Below are 16,898 nucleotides of genomic sequence, written 5' to 3' on the forward strand. Positions count from 1 at the left end.
AAATAATATATAGATATCGCTAAATCTTTAAAAACATGTCACTACACCTCTACACATCACCAGCGGGACAGGCTCATTTGCTAGCCCCCAGTACTTTCTACAATGCATACAAATACATGCTTTGCAGTAGAAAGGACTTGTTATTAAATAACCGTTCAATAAAACGGAACATGTATTACTTGTCACGTTTTTGTGCTTTTAAATGGTTTTTACATGGTGCCAAAGTCAAGGTACAGCATTTACCACCGCAATTCAAGAATGACTCAATAGGAATAGCCCATAATGCTATACGCTTCAAGCCCAACCAAACAACAGTCATGCTATTGATTTAGGCTAAACAAACACGACTTGCGAATACAGCAACTTCATTTTTGTCAAGATAGTTCTCGCTCTTCTAAGCAACAGGCTGCACTTGTATTTAGACAATACATTGTAATTACTGTGCGAGGTAGCAATACATTGCTTAGATTCCTCAGACAGGGTCGTAAAGCATGTGCTCTCCTGACAGTGATGTTTAAGCAGAGAATGGCACATATTTACAACACCTCTTTCTTCCAGGAAACTCGCAGGACTCGAAAAGGCCTGCGTGGCTATTACATTAAAGGCTCTAGCAGTATTTTTTGAACATTTTGTAATCGTACTCGCAGCATAGTAGACATACTCGGCAGGGGCTTTGGTTAGTCAAAAACATTTATGAAGGAAGCCCTTCTTATTTCGAGAAATGGCGCACCAGCCATCCGACTCCAGGGTCCTACTGCGGGTGGTATTTTATAGGCTAACTGTGACTTGAACTTAAATCCAAGAAGAATAAACACATGGTAAACCTTATCCCCTGAATTATGGCCTTAGACCGCCGTAAGACATGACTAGGATAGTTTGAGGCCTTTGAAGGAGGATTACGCACGACTTTATTGCTCCTTGCAAGCTTGTGTCCAGATTTGAAAACGGAAGTGTTATGCGTATGTCCTTTATGTAACACCCCAGGCAACGTTTTGGCATCTCCTTTTGTGATTGCACACCACTGGTATATACCTGATCCTGCGATTGGGCCCTTCAGTACAGGCCTAACTTGTACAATTCTCCGAATCCTTATGCATTCCAGCGCAGAAACATGCTCTCTGCGCTGGAGAACGTCTGACAAGGTTATGGATAATTAGCCTAGGTTATTATGTAACCTACGTTGGTTGTTGTTGTCTTGCTGCAGATGATCATGCATTCTACAAAGGAACAAATACTTTGTTGTGTGTTAAGGCTTCGTTTACAGTAAATGTTATTGCCTTTGGAGAATCGGCGCCATTTGGAAGCCATTCTCGAAATGACTCAACAGTAGTACAGTTTCTGCAACCAGTGAATGCGAAGAGTTTATTATTACATTTCGGAATGGTTTACTTTCTGGAATGCGAAACCCCTTGAGCAAAAACGTTCACCATTTTCTATTACAATGTAAGGCACTGAGCCCAAACCTGTGGGAGACGACGACACACTGCGCAGTATAGCCTGACTAACTTATGGTAGCTAACATTTTTCCAGCATCAGCTATTTTGTAAAATAATGTTAACTTATTTTACCCGTCCCTTGTGCTGTGACGTGGAATTCTCCATTTGTGTTTTCATAATTCAAAACCACAGTCGCCCTATGTCTGCATGGTTACATGCGTGGGTAGAACTTATTAGTGTGTACTAATTTGAAACTCCTTTTTCCATCTTACTTTAATGTGTTCTGTAGAACAAAGGGATTTAGCTTTTTCTTACAGCCATTCTGCGTTTTATGGTTAGACGCGTAGAGGATTTTAGTGGTCAAATTCAAGTGCTGTGTCTTGGCAGCTGTCTGCTTTCTTTGTACTTGGATGCGGGCATCGTGTACGTCAACTTTGTATCCGCTGAAAGGGGACTGTAAACAAACGAATTCCATTGCCATACACCTCTCTCCAAAATACATACATCTACTCATGATAGTCCTCTTTTTAGATGATTTACCCCCCCAAAAAATTGTGCTTTTAGGCGACAAAGTGGGCCGTCAAGTTTACATACAGAATTCCATAATCTTAATACCATGATAATCTTAAACGTTTAAACTATTGTAACCATAGAGTTTGTGTTATGTAATTCTGTAATTTGCATACGGGTTAACCTTCAGAAGAAGAAAAAATATTTTGGAACATAGGAAGCTATTGATAGTCTCATGAGATTTATCAATACAATGATCCTGCTTTGTGTTGACGATTGGCGACTGTAGTTCACGTGATTCTGTATACGACTGTGAAAGTTCACCCGCTAAGAGGAAGAGCGCACAAGGGTATTTTAAATGTGTGTACATATATCACTTTATTACAGGATTGAAATATCATTCCTCTAGTTGATCACATGGCCTAATCTACTTTAGAGCTTTGTGATGAGGACTTCAGCCGTGAGATATATTTGTTCAACTGAAATGTCGTTGAAATTCCTTGAATGAAGGCGATAACTAATCTAGCCTATCTTGCCTGGGAGCACTCAGGCATATTAAAACAAATCAATAATGGTAGCCTAGAGTTGTCTTTTTCTTTCGTAAAGCAATGTGTATTTAATCGGGCAACTAGTCCTAAAGATAGACTGTAGTCCTAAAGACAGAGATATAGTACCGGATTTCTTATTGCTATACAGCTGTCAGTGAAGGTATTCTATGACAAATCGATTCATTTGCGGCCCAGTGAGACAGTAGAGACTAAGCAGAAATAGCCCCTCTTGTACTTCAAAACAAAACAAATGGCCTCCCGGAGACGATTTGGGCGCGTTAAGCTTTAATATAGCCACTCTCGTGTAGACTATCTCGATTCAAAATTACGATGACTTGATATGTTATAGTTTGCAGTTGGTGGATTAGAGTTGTTTTGACAGCCTTCGTCGTCAAAGGTTAAACTTAGCTGGTTTTCTTCTCTCCTCCATGTTCAGCCTGGACACTTGGTCTTGACTTTCTCGGCTGTTCCCTTCAGGCCCTATCATGATCCAAGAGAAATGGATTGAATTAAGAAAATGAGTGATTTGGTCAAACTAAGGGAGTAGGCTCCCTCCCCTAAACGTTGTGCTCTGCATCCTTGTTCATTCTCATTTAGTTCACAGTGATGTTGAAACTATAGCCAAAACATGTAGGCTTCCGTTAAGGCCATGCCTTGATCAAATCAAATCCGAGATAGAACTTCAATAGAAAAATGTCCCTGAAACACGGGAATGTAGCCAAATAACCTATGTATTCAAAAATGCTTATTTTGAATAGTTACTTTTTGTGGGGTTTGTCATTATAGGGAAATGTTAGTTGTTGGTGGCTGTTTCAACATGTTAACGTAGCCTATTACAGTGGTTTAGATGAAAAATGCCCAGGTTTCAAAATTGTAATATCTCAAGCAAGGCAATATCTAGTCATTGATTCACGACGGACATTTAGACTACCTACAAATAGCATAAAGCCTGCTAGACTGTATGAGAGTGAAAACACACTTTTCAAAACAGCAGCGCTTCGAGTGTGGTCTTGAAATCTTGGTCTCATTATAAAGCATAGATCTGCCTTAACCTCGCAGTGTTCGCGGTTCACTTTGTCAGTAAGGCTGGTAGTGGTTAGTCATACATTACAACGTGTGAGAGTAAAGTGTCTATATTCTGCTGCATACCAGTACAGGCTATTGTACAATATGCTAATGTATTAATGTAGTAGCTGTACTATAGTGGTAGTTATAATAATACTAATCATCATAATCATAGTAGGCCTAATAGTGAAGTCTTACCTGTAGAATTCAACAGCATGTTTAGTCTGCTATATCAAATACTAAACCTGCGCTAGCCTAGCCCACTCCCATACATAAATAGCCTCCTAAAGATTAGCTTTATAATTGCCATAACCTATGTAAACAAACTGGAATCTGTTACTGGTTTTCTTACTGCTCCTGCGGTGTTTTGAAAATGAATAGTTTGAACCTCCTAGATCGTGCCTAAGTGAACCACTCCTACACATCCAAGTGTTCCACGTTGATATATGACAATATCTACTTTCGATCACGTGTCTCCGGGCGACTTAGACGGATTGCGCGTCATCTCGCCTTCCTAAATTTCCCACTTCTACAGCGCGAATACAAAACATCTATCTATCGTACGGAGTACGGGGGAAAGATGTTTAACTCGGTGAATCTGGGAAACTTCTGCTCCCAGACGCGCAAAGACCGGACATCCGAGTTTGGGGACAGAACGGGCTGCGCCTCGAACATCTACCTCCCCAGCTGCACCTACTACGTTCCCGAATTTTCTGCCGTCTCTTCGTTTCTTCCACAGGCCTCGTCGCGGCAGATAACCTACCCATATTCCACAAATCTGTCTCAAGTGCAGCCGGTACGGGAAGTTTCCTATGGATTGGATCCTTCTAGTAAATGGCACCATAGAAGCAATTATGCATCATGCTACTCTGGAGAGGATCTGGTGCACAGGGACTGTCTTCCGCAATCCACCATGACAGAAATGCTTATGAAAACGAACGAGAATGTGTACAGCCACCATAACCACCATCCCAGCTCCAACCATCCCTCCACAGGGTTCTACCCCGGCGTGGGGAAAAACAGCGTCCTCCCTCAAGGTTTCGACCGCTTTTTTGAGACCGCATACTGCGGCACGGACAATCAGTCAGCAGATACTTGTTTACAAAAGATCGAGGCTAGAAAGCTGGAAACAAAGTTCCAGCAGCCAGCGGCTCTACCGGCCGTCCCAGACCAAGACAAGGACACAGAGGATGAGGAGGAACATACAAATTCGGGCTCGTGTTCTTCTTCAGCCACCAAGGACCGCAGCGCCAGCAAGAACAGCCACTCGAGTAGGTACCGAAGCTGTAAATGGGGAAAGGGACTAGCCCGGTGTTTTTTGTCGGTCAGATTTTATGTGGAGTTTTATAAGCATTCAAAGGATTTTATTATAACCTACAAAGCTCTTTCTTCCAATGAGAAGACTTTTTACGATGGGAAAGTGCTTTGAAAAAAAAGGATGTTATACACAGACGCTTCTATCGTGGAGTCTGTGAAATTTTAAGAGCGCGCTATTGTGACAAAAGCTAACTTTGATCATGAACTTGCATTGGGCATTTTAAGGGATTTTCGCGTTGGGCTGTCGTGAGTAAAAACCAATTGGGCAGAACATTGCTTTTGGCGTCCTGTGAATTTTATTTTAGCAGCTTGCACGCAAACTATAACACTAAAGGACATGCTGTGAGATTATTAGCCTTGTACACTTAGAGGCAGGCTCCATAAGTATCCATATATCTGTATTTATCTGGGCAAATGTCGAAGATAGCGATAGCATTGTGTTGTGGTGTGGTGGTTTCCTTGCAACGAAAGAGAAAAGGATACAAGTGTAATCAGTCGTAAAGACTCCAGTGTGAGTTTGTGTCCATGTCTGGATTCAAGCGTTGAACTGCAGTATTGAACCAAACACATTCTGTCCAAGTGAGACACATTTCCATTCGGTTAGCCCTGGGATATTTATGCCTGAATCCGCAGTGATTGATACACACACACACACACAATCTCTAACTCACACACACAGGCCCACTGGCGTCTCTTTGTGTAGCCAAATGTAGCCCAATCAGGAAATAACTGCAGAGATGTTTTTTTGTCGTTGTACTTTATCTTTCAAGAGGTTTTGACCACCACTGTGATGTAGTGTGTCTCAGATCCGAAAGACATTTTAGCTTTACGAGAGGACTCGATTATAAACATATGCATTTCACACAGCCACGAAGGAGTGTGGGAATTGATAGCTAAGTTCCATGGGAATGTAACGCAAACTGTAGCCGTATACATTTTGTTATTGCATATTTGTGTGAGACAAACACATACTTGGAGGCTGTAAATTGATATGATTTGCTCTTCAAGCGCTTGTGATAATCTAACAGTCTTTATGGCGGATGTCTCTGATGTGTTACGTGCAGTGTTGGATGTTGATAGAATTGGTATAATCAAATTGATGCTTCTCGAAATTCCTGAATAGTGTATTCACATAGAGAGGCTATATGCTTTGTGTTGATGTGAATATGTGTGAGCGGCTACTTTAACTTCATGTGAATATCTGTGCGTAAATGGCAAACAATCCCATTGAACTTTCACTGATCATGTCCTTTCTGATTGATTGCCCCAGGTACACCTCGCACAAGGAAGAAGAGGTGTCCATACTCCAAATTTCAGATCCGAGAATTGGAGCGGGAGTTCTTCTTTAACGTTTACATCAACAAAGAGAAACGGATGCAGCTTTCCCGGATGCTGAACCTCACCGACCGACAGGTTAAAATCTGGTTTCAGAATAGAAGAATGAAAGAAAAGAAATTAAGCAGAGATCGTTTGCAATACTTTTCTGGAAACCCCCTGTTGTGAGCATGTGGAGTGTAAAAGCATAACGATTATAGTCAAAGGTCAATGATACACTTTTCTCAGTGAATTCTTATCACCAGTAATAAACAAATTTCAAGTTACTTCAAAAAGACAGATCAGCAGCAATGTTGAGCAACTCAATGTTACGATGAGGTTATTTCAATTTCTAACATTTGGGGTTTCTGTATGTATGCGTAATAAGGCACCATTTTCCTGTAGCCTTCGTTCGCAGGATACTTTCTAGTTCATATATACAGGTGATTATATAGAATAATCATTTATATGCTGCTGTCGAGTTCATATGGTTTCCGTGTATTTACCACGAATCTTAATTGTGTTTATTCCATTGTGCATTTCACAATTATTATTTGTTGAATAGTATTAAATGTTACAACACAACTCGGAAGCCACGATAGGCCTATATTGGACATTTAAACTTTCCCTTTCCTCTGGTCGGTGTATTTGTAGCCTACCATGATTCTGTTTTCGACCAGAATATTCGACACAAAATAATACATTTACAGGTGTCAATTTTGCCATCGAGAACTGTGACGTGTACAATCTGTAATAATGTTTTCCTTGTACAGACTATGCAACTATGTGCATTCGTGACTGTAAATATGATTTTGTTTTTAATTTCGCTGTCCCTTTCCCTGCTGCTATTTTCTTTACACCGCCCAAGCTGTGTACTTTCAAAGCTTTAATGTTGACACTCCTTTAAATTATTTGCTTTATGCTTGGTGCTTCTTTATGAAAGAGGAGGAAAATATGGCGTTGGGCCTGTGTATCATTAATATAAAGGTACCTATGAAATAAACAGGCGTATAGACAAAACTAACAGACTGGTGGATTTTTGTCATAGATGTTATTATTGACCATGGTTATGCCTCTATGAATGTCGTTTTCAAGCCGATTGACTGAGAGTGGTAGGCAATGATTAAAAAATATTGGCAAAATAATCCGACTGCATTTTTGCCTTAGATTTTCTTTTGGACCATTGTTCGGTCTTTCTGATGGTTATTTTCAAGGGATTTGAGTGGGGTTGGCAGCCTAAATGTTTGTGTTACTGTTTTGATAAAACCAAGTTCGAAGCATGTGGAGAGATTGCGAGTCGTGCGTTATTAGTTGGGTATTTATGGATAGTAATTGCATCCAATGCCAACTTAGTTTTAAGCCACACTATTTTAACGTAGGAACAGGCCTTCTCTTTTACGCAAACACATTTTCAGACGAAAACATTGTTGAGGGAGTGTGTGTGTGTGGGCTGTTGAGCGGTACATTTATACAACGCTTACATGCTTAGTGGATATAACTCTAGGAGTGCATATTTAGCTTTTGCAAGCACAAACAGAAGTACACGGAAACGACAACACAGAAACTAGGCTACACCTCAGAATCACAGAGAAAGAAAGAGGAACGGGATCCTTCTTTAGTGCCCACTAAATGGAATCGCCACTCTTGCAGTCCAGACAGTGTCATAAAGACAGAGGCACTAAATGGCTATTTTTTTCTCTTAATTGCACCGTCTGTTCGGAGGGAATGGCGTTCACTTCCGAAGTAAATACTAAACAAGTAAGACTGGCTGTCCAAACAAAAAAACTTAGCAACTAGACTGTTCAACGTGAACTCGGGCCGGTGCTGTGCACAACGTCAATCCCCCTACAACTGCACAACACACACACACACACACACACACACACACACACACACACACACACACACACACACACACACACACACACACACACACACACACACACACACACACAGACATTTCTGAGAAAAACGGACCCCTAAAATTAGATCGTGGAACTCTAGGTCAGTCAAGTTATCCATTGACATTACCTAAACTATGTCTTTACTAATTGTTGACTACATAGGCCAGGTGGTAGGTGTGTGTGCACATCTATAAATATAGAGGACATTACTGGGGTGTGTCTGTTGGACAGCTTTTACCGAGTGAGTGTATGAGTGTGTGGGTAGCCTACGTGCGTGCGCCCGCGTGCACACAGAGCATATGTGCATGGAATATTGCACGTGTGTGTATTAACTACAATTTATAATTAAAAGTAGTCTTTGAACTTCAATAATGTCAAGGCCTTCACCTTTAACCCGCTGCAATAAAGAGGAATCAAGGAGCCCCTTTTGCCCGGAAATGTGTGCAGGAGAGGAATCGACCAATGGGGACTGAGTGGGAACAGAAAAAGGAATGTGTAGAGTCCAACTTTGACCCCTCCCATTAAACTACAGCAGGTAACTTTGCCAGCTTTAGTGCGCCCAGTAAATACACTTTATTATCCCAGTAAAATGTATACATTTTCACGCATGATACGTTTTATAACATGTTGGCATGAGCTTTAACATGTACTTATAATTTCACAGTTTCTTGTGGAAATGAATGTAGATAATGCCTTTAAATTCTTTAAAAAGGGTGCAGAATTATATTATATTCTGTTATGTTCTATTCGATTCTCTCTCTATTTGTGTGGGTGTGTGTGTGTGTGTGTGTTTATTCTCTGCTACTCACTACAATCCCTTTAGACCGAAGCTGAAGGCGGAAGAGGGGGGTGTTAGTTGTGACAGGGGGGGAGGAGGAGGGAGATGCTCGCAGGCAGAGATCAAGGCTGGAATACTTTTCCTGTCACACCCACCAACCTTGGCCCTGGGACGATGACGTAGATCATTTGTTGGATATCTCTGCCACACCTCGTCACCAATCTCTGAGGCTCGAGGCTCCTCAAACTCCTGCCTGTCAACCACAGGGGGCCAGGATTCACCCCGGGTTGTGCCGATCGGAGGGCAATGTTTTGTTTCCTTTCCTTCAATAGGCTTTATACAATTATAGGACAATGCATGGAAACATCATGTTCTTATTTTGATGGATGGTTTTATTCATATGTCACTACAGTGTAGATGTGGTGTTCGAGATTGAATGACATTTTATTTTGTTTTGGTTGTGTTATAGTTGTAATATGGTAGTCTTGATTTATCCTGAGAGATGAGAGAGGATACAATGCAGCCGGCGGTTGGTTCAGTCGAGCTGATCCCATTGTGCACTTGGCTGTTGGGAAGGAAAATGGCGGGTGTCACAGGCGAATGCAATCGGACGGCCTGAAGAATAACATTTCGTGATAGCCGATGCATGGCGATTCATTAAGGTTGAAAAGGAACTAACACAAAGCATAGCGAGCTCTTTGTTTAACCTTTTCAATGTGATAAGAAATGTAGCTAGCGCTTATTTGAATTGATAGTACGGCAGCGCTCAAATAATTATTCTGTAGGCCTGTGTATTTTGACTCCATGTATATGTTCTAACTTGATGTTGTTGTTATGGTTTGTGTGTTTGGTGAGTACCGAGGCCTATTTCATTCCGTTGATGTTTTGAGCCTTCCTGTATTTTGTCCTAGCATGTTTTCGGTTGGGATATTGTGAAGGATACATTGGGAAAAGTGTCTAAATTACGCGTCGTTGTAATTCAAGATGTATTGCTTGAAATGACGTTTGTGCTTAACACTTTGATCACACCGACCTACATCTACATTACTCAGGAGCCTTGTCTTGATGGTTACTTTATGTGTGATGCTGTTGTTTCCCACAGTAGATTATTATATACATGTGTTCGTGGTTGATAATAGGATCCGAATTTGAAAGCTCAAGCCCGCGCTACCAAGTTCATTTTGAATAGAGATTAGCCTGTTACTATAGGCTTCGTTCTTGAGAATAATTCTGCAGTGAGTTTTTAGGTGAAGGGGGAAAACGAGCACTTATCCTCTGGCATAAACAAATGAAAGGGTGGTTGCAATCAGAAATAGATCACATCAAAAATGAAATAACGCCAGCACTAATTTGGATAGAAATGGCATCTTAAGCTTTGTTTTGCAATGAGTTCTTGCCATAATGATTACCAATGTATGCGCGTTGTACAGGTGGCTTACCCTAGATGTGATGAAAGCTGAAAGCTGTCGATTTACTTCGACGAAACTAACCTGCGGTCCTTTGTGTGGTCGTCACCAATTTAATACCTATGTGTGCTTTCAGATGACCACTTCTCTGATTTATATTTGTCTTTAAGACGCGACATGCCTCAGCCATAAATTCCCACTTGCACAGGGGGTGGACATCTGCTTGCAAGGAGCTCAACCTCGTTACATCAAATTGGGAAGCTATTTCATGGTGGCCTGCAATAGACAAACTAGTTTTGGCTTCCCTCCGTCTCCGTAAACGCAACATGACAAGGGGACGGGCGGCATACACGTAATGTGTATCTTGTCTATGTTATCGCTACTCCGCATGATGGTAAATATATTCGATTTGAAGCAAAAAACTGTATAGTAGACTGAATAAAGTTTAAAGACGTAAAGCATACATGTGTCTGTGCTTATTTCACACTAAACACAAATCAACAGCTATTTAGGCAATAAAACGAATGGAAAGGACTTGAGGAATATTTTATTTTACCCATGAGCAAATAAAACCTTTCCTATTCGCGCGCGTAAAACAGCAGTATGTGCACAAAAGAACATTCAAAAGAACAAAATACACTAAAGAACATTCAAAAGAACAAAATACACTAAAGAACATTCAAAAGAACAAAATACACTAAAGAACATTCACACCTGGGCATTAATCGTTGTTGAACAAATATTCCCGTTTATTTCACTGACAAATACACATAATAGGCACACCAATCGACACACATCAGCTCCCCAAACACACATAGCCCTCCTATTAAAAACAAGGGCAAATACACAGGTGTAGTGATTCACATGTAGTAAACAATATTTAGATCATGATAATTATTCAGGTCACGTGTTATTATTGGGCTTATCGCCTTTTAAATGGAGGTAAACTGAACAAAGACATTGTTTATTGACCAATTACTATTTTATGAGAAATTGTACTTGAAGTCGGCCTACCGTTCCCATTATTATGATATGCAATGACCCATGTTGAAGACGAGTTCGGTTATAACGGGTTATAACTTATCTATTGAAACCACGAATGACCCGTCAAAGGTATCTGTGTCTCCGGGAACGGTGTAATGGGTTGTGTCTTCAGTGTAGGTCAATACCACAATTACTCCTTATTTACATTTAGATACTATCAACCATTCATAAGCGGGCGAACACACACACACACACACACACACACACACACACACACACACACACACACACACACACACACACACACACACACACACACACACACACACACACACACACACACACACACACACAGAGAGAGAGAGATAGAGAAAGATAATGTGCACACACACGCAGTCTGCATTTTCACTCAAGGTTATGACATGGGTATTAGCATACACATTATCTGAAGATCTCGAATTCAGGATGCTGGTTTCATTTGCCAAATTAATAGCCTTCTAAAGGAATCGTTACAGCAGCATTTAACTTTATCTCTCTATCACAAAACACAACCCATTGGAGAAGACTTTTTCATTTTCTAAAATATAAGTGAATGCCATGACCCAGTTTCCATAATATAATAAATGCCATTTATCAAACGCGAAAGCAATTTTTTTAAGTATAGGTAGTTGCAAACGCCGTGCTCTACCAACTGAGCAACAACAACTTCCATGTTTGTCAGTCTGAAAACAGGAATACATTTCATAATAGAAATGGTAAAATACTAAACATTATATCCCTTTTATTGCATTCATGGTTGGTACAATTAACCTATCAAGTCTCCGCACTGTAGGTTGCGTATGTGTGGGTGAAGTTCAGAACGACATCAACCCACAAAACACTAACTTGAGCAAGCGTTTGTTAGATAATGTTAACATATTCTGAGACATACTAAATAGGTAGGTATAGGTTTACCAAATGTGTCCTCAAATTGATTGATTAGCTTTAGAATGAAAGACTGGATTATATTTCCAACAGGAGGATGAAATGATGGACAGGCGAGGAAACCAATCAAAACAGTCATTACATTACCCTTGCTTTTAGTGGTTGGAAGAAAAATCACTGCATTCTCCAAAGCCAATGTAGCCTAATGTACCTACTTGAAATAAGCTACAGCATTTAGCAAAAATTCAATAATTGAAGTGAAAATGGCCTTGACCTCACACCATTCAATATGCATCAACATTAATCATTTCAATGAATTGCTCTTAGGCTATTAGCTAGACTATTTGCTCATAAATGAATCAAAGGGTCTCCGTCTAATTGTCAATTGTCTAATTGTCAATATGCAAAACCTTTTTGTTTTTTACCTTTTGCTTACACTGTTAAAAAAAATTCTAGATAGAACCAAAAATGTTCTTCCTAATATTGAGAATATTCAGCCAATTCACCCTCTGAATGGCACACAAACAAGATCCATGTTTCAATGTTTCAATTCTTTAACCTGTCTCCTCCCCTTCATCTACACTTATTGAAGTGGATTTAACAGGTGACATCAATAAGGTATCATAGCTTTCACCTGGATTCACCTGGTCAGTCTGTCATTGAAAGAGCAGGTGTTCTTAATGTTTTGTACACTCAGTGTAGAACCAAAATTGGTTCCATGTAGAACCTGATTTTGGTTCAGTGAAGAAGAACCCCTGGGGTTCTGGTCAAGGAACCCAACAAAATGGTTATATATAGAACCTTTATGGGTGCCATATATAAAGCAAGGAATATAACCAATTTTGGTTCTATCCAGAACCTTTTTTTCTAAGAGTGTATGCAACTCAAAATGCTCTGATATTCGACTCAAGGAACAGAATGCGTAAGTACCTGTGATTGTTTTCAATTCAAATTGTCAAAAATTAACAAAAATAGCTTCTATCAAAGAGCAATTTCTCAAGCAAGAATTTTGCTTCAACTGTCTGGCAGTGGTCTGAGTTGGGAGGGGAAAATTGAAGAAAAAAAAAAGTGAAAACTCTCTTTCTTATTGGTTTATTGACTAATTACCGCCTGGTGATGTCACCTGGCATGCCGAAACTCCATCCCACCAAAACAGGCAGAAATCTCCAGCGGTATTTTCAAACAGCTCTTACACTTAAAGGGCATGTCACACTCTAAAAATTCTGGATTGTTTGGATGACCCATTTGCTGGGTTGAAGGCATTTGGTCACTTAGCTGGGTTCTTTTCTTTATTAAGAGCAACGTTGGGTTGTTGATACTGGGTTATTGAGGTTGGGTTTTTGAGATATGACCCAGTGAGTGGGTTAAATTCTCCCACCAAAACCAGAAGATAAAGTGTTCCGGCAAGCTTGTGAATGAGGACTGTTGCATATGTAACAAGTCTACTGTTGCAGCCGGCACTGAGTGGAATTACTTTTCTATGGACAAAAGGAGCAAGCTGTTGTGGCTGACCGAAAATTTTTAGTAAAAAGCTAACATTAGTAATTATCCATTCAGGTTAAATAGACCTAGCTATCATAATTACATTCTGTATTATCTCAGTCATTGACACGTTTAGATAATGTTAGCTAGCAAACAACCCCATGCATGCTAGCCCGAGCCCGCTAACAAGCTATTTTCCTGTACTCTGTGCGGAAGCAAATGTATGGTTTTTATTTAAGTTTGGCTAGCTATGTCAGTGCCTGTAGAACGCTTGTCTTCTGTAGGCCTACTGTGTGGTGCATTGTTCCACGTCAGGTAGTTAGCTAGCTTAAACTAGGTTCCTCGCTCTGTTTGGCTAGCTAGAACAGCTAGCTATATATTTTACTTAGCTAGGCCTATTCCGTGTTGCTGAGTTAATTTAACATGGTTGGTAGCTTGTTGGCAAGCTTATAGCTCGTACTTTTATGGTGGTTCAGTTAGGCTACCGTATGGCTTTTAGCCTAAGTCTTTCTATGAGTTAGCTTGCTGGTTTCAGTCTGGACGCACACAGTTATTTTAGGTAGCTATACCTAGCTAGCTACATATTGAAATGAAAAGAGTGTCTCAATTGTTCATCGAAGTTTAGTCTATCCATTTTGACTCTCCACTTAAACGTTGGTATGTCTTTGTCCAACCGATAGGCTACTAAAGGCCCTGAGAGTGCTTCTCCCACCATCAGTGTACCCAGTGCAGGTAGCTAGCTACATACTGAAATGAAATGAAATGAAATGTTCCTCCACCTTTAACCATTTTGACTGTCCCCTAAAACCTTGTTATGTGTTTGTTCCCCAGCTACCACAGAAGACATGGTCCTAAATGGGTTTCTCCCAACACCAATGTCAAAAGTTAGAAAGAAGACTGCCTGCACAAGCACTGATGAGGCCCGAAACTCATATTGTAAGTATGTGGAATGTGGAATATTGAATACTATTTAATATGTAAACCACGCACAAAGTTTCTGGACTGAACTCAATGCAGATGAACGTCCTGCACACAGCAATAGACTGTAAATGAGTATAGCATGTTCTGAATAATAGGAAGGGCCACCATCTGTGTGTATTTGTGTGTGTGCGCGTGTTGGCTTGTGCAAAGTGTCATGTGTGTCTTATTCTTCAACATTTTATAATCATGTTCTCTAATCTCCCGGTTGGAACCAATATGACTGAATATCTCCACCAGGCGACCAAAAGAACAAGCGACCCGAACCCTTTGTTCTGAGTCACAGGGACAATCGCCTCTACTCCCTGGCATTCACCATCATGAATGGGGCAGGTTCTGGATCAGAAGACATTATGTTTCCTTGTTGTTGCTTTATAAAAATTCGCTTGAAAATGTATACCTGGTAGGGGTTGGGGGGAGTAGAGGGTAAAGTTGTTACTTTTCTTCAGGCCCATTCCTCTGCTTAAATTGGAAGGGCTGCTGTGATTTTCAAATGATGGATTGTGCTTCTAAAATGTTGGTTTATTTGTGTGTTCCATATTTGTTGTTTATCTTTTGCATGACTTCATTTTGTTTCTGAAATGAATAGGTGAGAATAAAGATGTTGTATTCTACCTACGACTTGTCATGACTGGCCCTATGTCATTTTAACAATTATAATTAGAAGTATTCATACTTTTAGAAAATTAGCTGATTCTGTAATAGAGAGAAGGTAGAAAAATAACCTAGAAATGAAGTAAGAATTAATCCACTGCTTGGTAAAAATACATGAAAAACTATAACCCAGCAAAAGAGTAAAAAGCAGCCCACTGCTGGGTCAAAATAACAAAATTTTTGGCTAAGTCAAGTAACCCTAATGTGTTGGGTCATTCACATAACCCAACAGTGCTGGGTCAAAATAACCCAGTGCTATAGTGACCCAGTGCTGGGTTACAGCATTTTTTTAGAGTGCATGATTTTCACAACGTCACAGTATTATTTCAACCTCATAGTGTGAAAATATATGTAAAACACAGAATCACGTTTTTTGACTCCACTGGGCCTTTAAACAACTTCAAAGTTCATGGAAATGTGTCCTTCTCTGTCCAAATTCAAGTGAGCTAGTAACCACTCGTACATTTTTGCATCCGTTTGAAATAGACCTACAAGTCGTGCAAGTCTGAGAATAATGATTTGTCATGTCTCGTGGTGAAATTGTATAAATAAAGAGGCTGGATTTCCCCTTTGATTTTAAAGCAGCATAGCCAACACACTGAAATAACAACACGCGCCATGAGGGGCCCTGCTTGTTTTGGCATTAGGCCCTAGTTGCTAAACCTGGTAGACTACTTTTTGTAGATGAACTTGTATTACCTTAGTAATTGTAATATCAAACGTGTTGACCACATAAATATTCGAGTAGAAAAATAATACACCTACGCCTTATTGATAGCCATTTTCATAGGACTTCCGCAGGAAAAGCTATGCGCGTCTTTTGATATTGTGGTGTTGACTCAAAATATGGAAACAGAATAATGTAGCAACATGTTAAACCCTCTTGCATCCATACCTTTTTTTGACTCGTGGCTCTTACATTTTAACCTCAAAACAAGATGCGAATAGGCATGCAAAAAAATCATGAATTGAAAAAAGAAATGTCGGAAAATGTGAACTACTGTCCTTGCTGGAAAACAAGATCATCATTATGCAACGATTTACATGCTAGAACGTTATTGTCATGGGGAAACTATAACAAAATATATTTTTGCAAGGGTTTTAAAAATGTCTTACTCAATGCTTCAATTAGTAAGAAATGTAAAAACGCACACAGAAATGTCTGCTTAATTTGTTAATGACATGGAAGTATCTACATTGAATTACACTCGATATTTGTCAGAAAATTGGGAATAATTGTATCTTCAATAACAACTTACACGAGGCGTAGGCCCCTGTATATTATTCTCCCTCAAGTTGAAGTCACGCCTGCATTGATATGAATGAAATAACATATTACGCACGAATTACCATTCCAGTTGGAATGGGAAAAAAGGACCCGAACTATAATAGCCTAATCCTTCTTATAATTTTGAACGTAAAGAGAAAGGTATGTTTTTCACCAACCATTCTGTATTGGCCCATGATTTTTTTAAAAGTATGATATTGAATGAAATTGTATGAAATGTATGCATTCACTACTGTCAGTCGCTCTGGATAAGAGCGTCTGCTAAATGACGTAAATGTAAATGTAAAGTTGTAGATGCATCTTAGAAACC

The 16,898-nt window shown here is 39.9% G+C and overlaps 1 protein-coding gene and 2 long non-coding RNA genes across 3 annotated transcripts; 2 read left to right on the top strand and 1 right to left on the bottom strand.

The window, feature by feature from the left end:
• Positions 1-1,835: 1,835 nt before the first annotated feature.
• Positions 1,836-3,982, bottom strand: LOC115167871 (uncharacterized). The gene is made up of 2 exons (XR_003870586.1): positions 3,758-3,982; positions 1,836-2,974 (listed from the first exon to the last, which is right to left on the bottom strand). It is a non-coding gene; the product is annotated as an uncharacterized LOC115167871 (long non-coding RNA).
• Positions 3,983-4,043: 61 nt separating this feature from the next.
• LOC115167870 (homeobox protein Hox-C11a) lies at positions 4,044-7,335 on the top strand. Its single transcript, XM_029722581.1, has 2 exons — positions 4,044-4,830; positions 6,147-7,335. Exons 1-2 carry the CDS (start codon positions 4,140-4,142, stop codon positions 6,377-6,379), a joined length of 924 nt encoding a protein of 307 aa, XP_029578441.1. The 5' UTR covers positions 4,044-4,139; the 3' UTR covers positions 6,380-7,335.
• Positions 7,336-14,440: 7,105 nt separating this feature from the next.
• On the top strand, positions 14,441-15,264 carry LOC115167880 (uncharacterized). The gene is made up of 2 exons (XR_003870587.1): positions 14,441-14,604; positions 14,887-15,264. It is a non-coding gene; the product is annotated as an uncharacterized LOC115167880 (long non-coding RNA).
• The last annotated feature ends 1,634 nt before the right edge of the window (positions 15,265-16,898 follow it).

This window comes from Salmo trutta, chromosome 30 (assembly GCF_901001165.1).
Source record: "Salmo trutta chromosome 30, fSalTru1.1, whole genome shotgun sequence".
Classification (NCBI taxonomy): domain Eukaryota; kingdom Metazoa; phylum Chordata; class Actinopteri; order Salmoniformes; family Salmonidae; genus Salmo; species Salmo trutta.

Excerpts from the sequence above, each read along its gene's own strand:
- LOC115167870 (XM_029722581.1), top strand. The coding sequence starts at position 4,140 with ATGTTTAACTCGGTGAATCTGGGAAACTTCTGCTCCCAGACGCGCAAA. Across the intron at positions 4,831-6,146 it reads CAGCAAGAACAGCCACTCGA|GTACACCTCGCACAAGGAAG; the intron begins GTAGGTACCGAA and ends TGATTGCCCCAG.